Source organism: Triticum dicoccoides, chromosome 7B, assembly GCF_002162155.2.
Source record: "Triticum dicoccoides isolate Atlit2015 ecotype Zavitan chromosome 7B, WEW_v2.0, whole genome shotgun sequence".
Lineage (NCBI taxonomy): Eukaryota > Viridiplantae > Streptophyta > Magnoliopsida > Poales > Poaceae > Triticum > Triticum dicoccoides.
Window position 1 is genome coordinate 72563776 of NC_041393.1, and position 5914 is coordinate 72569689.

The following is a 5914-nucleotide window of genomic DNA, read 5'->3' on the forward strand; positions in this document are numbered from 1 at the left end:
ATGGCATGAATGTGAATGGAGAAATCGACAAGGTATGGTAATAGTGATGAATTTTTATTGTCTATTTTTTGGGCAATGCAAAATTTAACATGTATGAACATATCTAAATTAGCTTGTACTGATTGATAGAAAAGCATGGATCATCTGAGGAAGAAACTGATGTACCTTGTCTTGACGATGGAAGGCAATTCAGTCTATGTCGATGAAGGCAGCGACAATGGCTGATGGAGATTGGTCAGGAGTACAATCTCCATAGGTGTGTTCCTGCATGCAGGGGAAATGCCAGGCCAAAATGGACTAATAATTAAGGATATCATGTAATGTACTGTACCAACTATTTCCTATCTAGCAGAACCTATATGTAGCACACACTTGCGCAATACCATAAGTTCTGTAATATGTTTTATTTAGATTTGGTTCTCACTGCCCTGCTTGGATGATATTTTGCTTTTGCGTTATTCGACTTATTTCTAATTGAAAACAGAGTTCTTTGACAGATATGGAAACTTGGAAACTTGTTGTTTTTTCATGGAAATTTTTGATTATGCAAGATACAGGATTAGTTATCAGTATAAAAAAAGTTTTGATTTACATAATTCGTTGAACAAAACTAATATACCCCGTATTATACAAAGCATACTATTGATGGAATTACTGATTTTAAAGTTTTGAAGACAACACAAATGAGATATTGTACCTTTCTGTTCATATTTTGTCATGAAAACACATAATTCTCTTTGATAGCATGCTTTTTGAACAAAAATTAGGAACATACTTTGCACTTCGGGAAAATTGTCAAAGATGATAGACCTACCAAAAACATGCAAGTAGTGCATATAAATATAATTGTGAAGATAAGATGTGTTCTACATGTTTCATAATAATATAATTGCATTTGAAGGTGATGACATATTCCAATTGTGTAGAACCGAATAACTAACACTTTTATATATGTTGTATTACTTCTGTTTAAGTTACCAAGACCAACAAATTTTGGTTATATTAGGTATTGGAATCTCATAATATGAATAATGCAAAAGGAATGCGTGTGGCATTAGGGACAGACAGACAGACAACAACAAGTTTTAGCCTGGTATTAGAATTAGCAACATCTCGTAAAATGGCTAATGCAAAACGAATGCGTGTGGCATGAGGGATAGACAGCACACAATGGTTCTTTATTAAAAGTCATAGTACATGATATCATCAAGCATAAAAACAAAGGTGGAAAACAAGTGAGCTGCATTTTCAAGTTCTTCAGTTGCTGACTAGGGCTTCATGGAGAGGTTGTGGTAGGTTTGATATGTTCCCCTTTATCAGTAGGATTTGGTGAAGCAGGAATCCTCTCTCCCTATTTAATCCATCCTGGATAAATGTATTTAAATTGATTAGGTGGTGTCGAGTGATAATGGATGACAGCTCTGTAGACAGGTTTTATAGACATACATGAGTCAAAATTTCTTCAAGAGATGTTCCATTAAAATGTCTTGCAAGGTGAATGGCGCAGACGCCTGATTCGTTCCTGAAAGACGGTAAGATTAATTAAAATGGTTATCCTATGCCAGCATTGTGTCCAGGTGAGTGCAACGCATAATAGGAAATACTTACTTTGGGAAGAGAAATGTTGTAAGGAAAGGGAATTTCTTCTTCCAGTTTGAATAATCGACATGCCACTTTTAAAAAATAAATCAAGATGCAAGCAAAAAGGGCAACATGTAATTTGTCAGCAACAATTTCATGCATCTTCTTCAGTTGGCTAGTGAGCCCTGAGGTAGCATCAAGGATATAAATTGTTTTTCGTAGCATGTCCCATGTGAAAATCGCCCAGCCGGATTCTAGAATAGCAAGTATGTGCCACTGAAAGAAGAAAGTGAGAAATTTAAAGAATGCAATTGTGTGTATGGTTGCAAGGTATGGTGAGATGGTAAGTTCTTCAGTACCATTTTGCATTGAGATATGTTGTAAGGAACAAGTTTCCCAATGAACTGGTTTTGTACTGATTTGAGAAGCCAGACCTTTTCATTGGATAAAGCACTAGTCTGCATTTAAACAGGAAAGAAGCAGCATGCTTTGTGAAATAACTATATTGATTGAATGACAATAATGAAAAAAGATAAAAATGGCAGAGGAATATTGCTTACCGCAAAATCTTGTTCGAGGAAATGGCGGCATGGCCCTGAATTTTGTGGGTAAAGGTATTCTTGATCAATTTGTCTAGTACGGCAGATTAGCAACGAAAACAATTCATGGTCAATTATGTCTGTACCAACTAGTTGATCTGCAATTGCCTCACATGACAAAGATATGAACCTAGGTCTTGGGTGTGTGATGCTGAATCTGTGAAGGCGAAGAACAAATAATTAACTGTAATCTATTAAATTTGCAATGCAGCAAAATGTACTCAAATTAGAAGCACACCGTTCTTTGTCAGCTATTTGTAGGCGGTAAATTGTAGTTGCCAATCGGTCTTGATGTGAGATTGAGGGGAAGTCGATGGTCGCACCTAATGACCAATGACTGATGGCGTAATGAGAATGGTTGACCGAAACTTTTTCAGTAGGTTGTGCAGATGACTGACCAAGAATTACGGATCCATCGGGGATAGATATGTCATCATTGTACATGAAAATTCCACCAGCAATTGTGTCTGCCCATGATTTGATAGTATCATGCTTGGACTTGTTACGAGCAGCATTGGAAGATTCAGGTGTGTGGAATGATGAAGTGCCGACTGACCATGTGGTCATATTAGGGATTGGAGATATATCTAAAGCATTAAAACATATTTTTCATAAAATAATTGAGATGTACCAGTTGTTCTGTCGTGTGAGCTATGAAGTGCTTTCCGTTTGGTTGATGAAGATGCGGTTCGACTGTCGGCTGTGACATTTTTGTGCATATCAGATGATTAAGACTACCTAATAAGCTGGAAAAAAACTTGTAAGAGTGCATGGTTTACCTTCTGAATCATCATTATACAGATGCCGATGTTTCAATGCATAATTAGGATCCGGTGTGGTGAATGAGCTTGCATTGGGGGACTGTCCTTGAGTATTGGGCTGAAGAAGGCATGGCATTGATCTTTTTAAACATCATGTGCATCTGTTCTCCAACTTGGGGGCTATTTTGTTGAGGAAACGAAGATTCTCCTTTAAAATTGAACCTTTTGCATCGGCAATCATCTTGAATGTTATGGCATTGTGTTGTTTAAGCATTATACCAACTTCATTGTATACCTACATAGCGCGCAGAACAGACGAAACAAGGGATGAGTTCATTACATGACATTCAAGAACAGGAAATCTTTTGTTAAGCTCAGCAAATCAGGGTAGTGATTCTTCATGTGAATTGAAAAATCATTCGCAGTGCGCAATTGTCGAGTATGAAATGGTTGTGACGCTGCATTCGTGTTGTTTGTGTTATTACCCGATGTTCCAGTACTTATAGAAGGGCTATATTGGCGACGAATATTCTGTTGAGGTAGCTGTAGACTGCGACTGTCGCTGTTAGCAGGTCCATTGGTTGCTATAGGAGTATGAATGTCTGGTGTAGAATCCCAAACAGCTCATTTGTAACAAATTTCAGCAGCTGGACGGATCTGCACAAATGTGGAAATGTGAACAATAATGAATTTTCAGACATGGAGATTTGCTATCTAGCAACTTACCCGGACTTTGGAATAGTCTTCCGTGTTCTTTGAAGGGCTGCTGCACTGGAGGATCATCGCACGAAAAGTTGACAGATCGAAATCCAATATCCTTGGGAGTGTGTTGTGTGACATATTGAAAATTCCTAGGTCAACATTATCAAGGTAGAAAACCTGCCAAATAAGAGGAATCTAGTAAATATATATTCATAATTTAGATACATGGTGAGGTATTGATAAGTACGATCCTGACCTGAAGGAAAATATGGCAACCTTCTAAGTGTGTGATGGCTCGGTTGTTTAGGATGTCAGCTTTTAACTTGGATACAGCTTTCAACAAATCTTGTAATACATACTCACACCAATTGAAATCAGATATTCTCTCAGGGTTAACTAATGCTGCTCAGTAATCAATTGTAGCGGCATCATGCTTGCTGGTTGGTGCAAGCAAGTGACCCATGGCAAAAATAACTAAAGGCATTTTAAAACTGTCTTTCTCGATAGTTGATGAAAAAATTTCTGACAGTGGACGGCATAAAACTTTCTCAGCTGATTTCAATATCTAATTTCCCTTTTCAGGCATCCCGAGGGCGGCACATATGTTGTTTACTGTGGTTTCGTTAGGTGGCTCCTGTTTTGCAATGTCCAGTTGCCCACATGGTATACCGAATACCTTATGAACATCTACATCTGTGAACCTCAACCTTCTAAGATTATCAAGAATGATAGATCTGCTAATTGTGTCCACTCTATTCATGACCCATTTACTGAATTTAAGGTTGATCCTTGGTAGTGGTCTGATTTTGAGGATACCTCCCCAACCCATGTCTTGATCAAGGAAAACTTTGTACTCGTCGAACTGAGATGTTACTGAAAGTACCTTCTGCACAGAAGTCCTCGATGTTTGACTTGGCCCAGTAGAATGTATATTGAAGAACTCAGGGTCATCAAGAGGGTCTGGATCTTCGGTAGGGCATGCAAGTGGTGAAGACATTTTGTGTGGATCTGGAAAATGAAAACATAAAAATGGTATAAGAATGGTGATGCAAAACGAAAATAGAGAAAAGAAAACGAAAACGGAAACAATTTACCTTGTTCAGAAGAAGCAAAGATGCAGGTGGCAGAAGAAGAAGACCATAGGAGGTAGAACAGGGGAAAGGGCAGGGACAGAAGAAGATGAGGGGAAAAGCTATCTGGGACAGAGGAAGAAGAAGATAAAGGGGACCGAGCTCGGAACTGTGCACACAGTAGTAGTCAAAAAGGAGAAATTAATGAAATTAAATGTGAAAAATGTATAACAGTGAAAATTAATGACTGCCTGCTCCAGGTGTAATGAATTCTTGTTTCGGATTTTAATATCATAGTATAAAAAATGTTACATCCATGGTAAAAATGCTGAATTATAGCAGACATTACTGATGGTGAAAATAAAGATAGTATAACTAAAATGATGAAAACAAAGAAATGGAGCAGGATGAGAATATATTATATTCAAACTTTCACATTAGCACCTCTGTATGACTTATTTGAAAATTTACAGAGGGGCTAACTGAGTTAGGTAAGTGGATTCAGGATCAGGATCATAGCTAGCTATTACATGGTTGCATAGATAGGGTCTGCTTCGCGTACTGATCATACTAATTATATATTAGCCTATTACATCATTAGAACCGATCTACATCTTGGAGACTAGAAGCATCATCACAGCAGCAAGGGTACCAAGTGCAACGGCAAGAGCAATCTTCAGGTCTGACTGAATGTCACGAAGGATCACGGTGGGGATTTCCTGGGCAGAAGCATGTACTGGAAGAAAAACGTGTGCCCATCTAGAGTGAAGGTAGTCGATGTACTTGTTCTCCCATTTCCAAAAAGTGCAACGCCCAGACTGAAAAGGGGAAATTTAACTATGAGGTAGAATTAGATAAAACTAGATCGAACATATGTGGACAGATACTTACATCGCGGAACTAGCATTTGTAGAAATGCCGACCGGGGTTGAGGGGAGTCTCAGAGATGAACCACTAGATCACCCCAGTGTTGCATCTAGGGCATCGTATGAGGGGGAGAGGAGCGATGTCCTCTGTTCCGGCGAGAGAGACGGTAGGAATTGACGAAGAAGAAGACGCCATGACCGGATCAGAATGGGAGAGGGAGCTCGAATCACTGGAGATCTAGATGCAGGCGGATGGGGACGGGATGGGAACAGTGGATTGTGAGGGGGGCGACACAGAGGAGAGGGTGAGGCCATAAACGGGGGTATGGAGCAGG

General features: G+C 39.0%; 1 protein-coding gene across 3 annotated transcripts; it reads right to left on the reverse strand.

The window, feature by feature from the left end:
• Positions 1-1159: 1159 nt before the first annotated feature.
• Positions 1160-5907, reverse strand: LOC119338346. 3 transcript variants are annotated; one of them, XM_037610643.1, is made up of 13 exons: positions 5605-5907; positions 4738-5531; positions 4527-4651; positions 3668-3820; positions 3427-3598; positions 2960-3236; positions 2812-2880; positions 2419-2731; positions 2142-2337; positions 1941-2039; positions 1609-1857; positions 1447-1522; positions 1160-1365 (listed from the first exon to the last, which is right to left on the reverse strand). In XM_037610643.1, the coding sequence occupies exons 6-12, from the start codon at positions 3075-3077 to the stop codon at positions 1478-1480; spliced, it is 1089 nt and encodes a 362-aa protein (XP_037466540.1). In that variant the 5' UTR covers positions 3078-3236; positions 3427-3598; positions 3668-3820; positions 4527-4651; positions 4738-5531; positions 5605-5907; the 3' UTR covers positions 1160-1365; positions 1447-1477. The 3 variants fall into 3 exon arrangements, with proteins under 3 accessions (XP_037466540.1, XP_037466541.1, XP_037466542.1); XM_037610644.1 differs by having other exon boundaries at positions 3900-4651; XM_037610645.1 differs by lacking the exons at positions 4738-5531; positions 5605-5907 and having other exon boundaries at positions 4527-4720.
• Between the last annotated feature and the right edge of the window lie 7 nt (positions 5908-5914).

Excerpts from the sequence above, each read along its gene's own strand:
- LOC119338346 (XM_037610643.1), bottom strand. The coding sequence starts at position 3,077 with ATGCCATGCCTTCTTCAGCCCAATACTCAAGGACAGTCCCCCAATGCA. Across the intron at positions 2,732-2,811 it reads CTCACACGACAGAACAACTG|TCGGCACTTCATCATTCCAC; the intron begins GTACATCTCAAT and ends CCACATGGTCAG. Across the intron at positions 1,523-1,608 it reads ACAACATTTCTCTTCCCAAA|GAACGAATCAGGCGTCTGCG; the intron begins GTAAGTATTTCC and ends ACCGTCTTTCAG.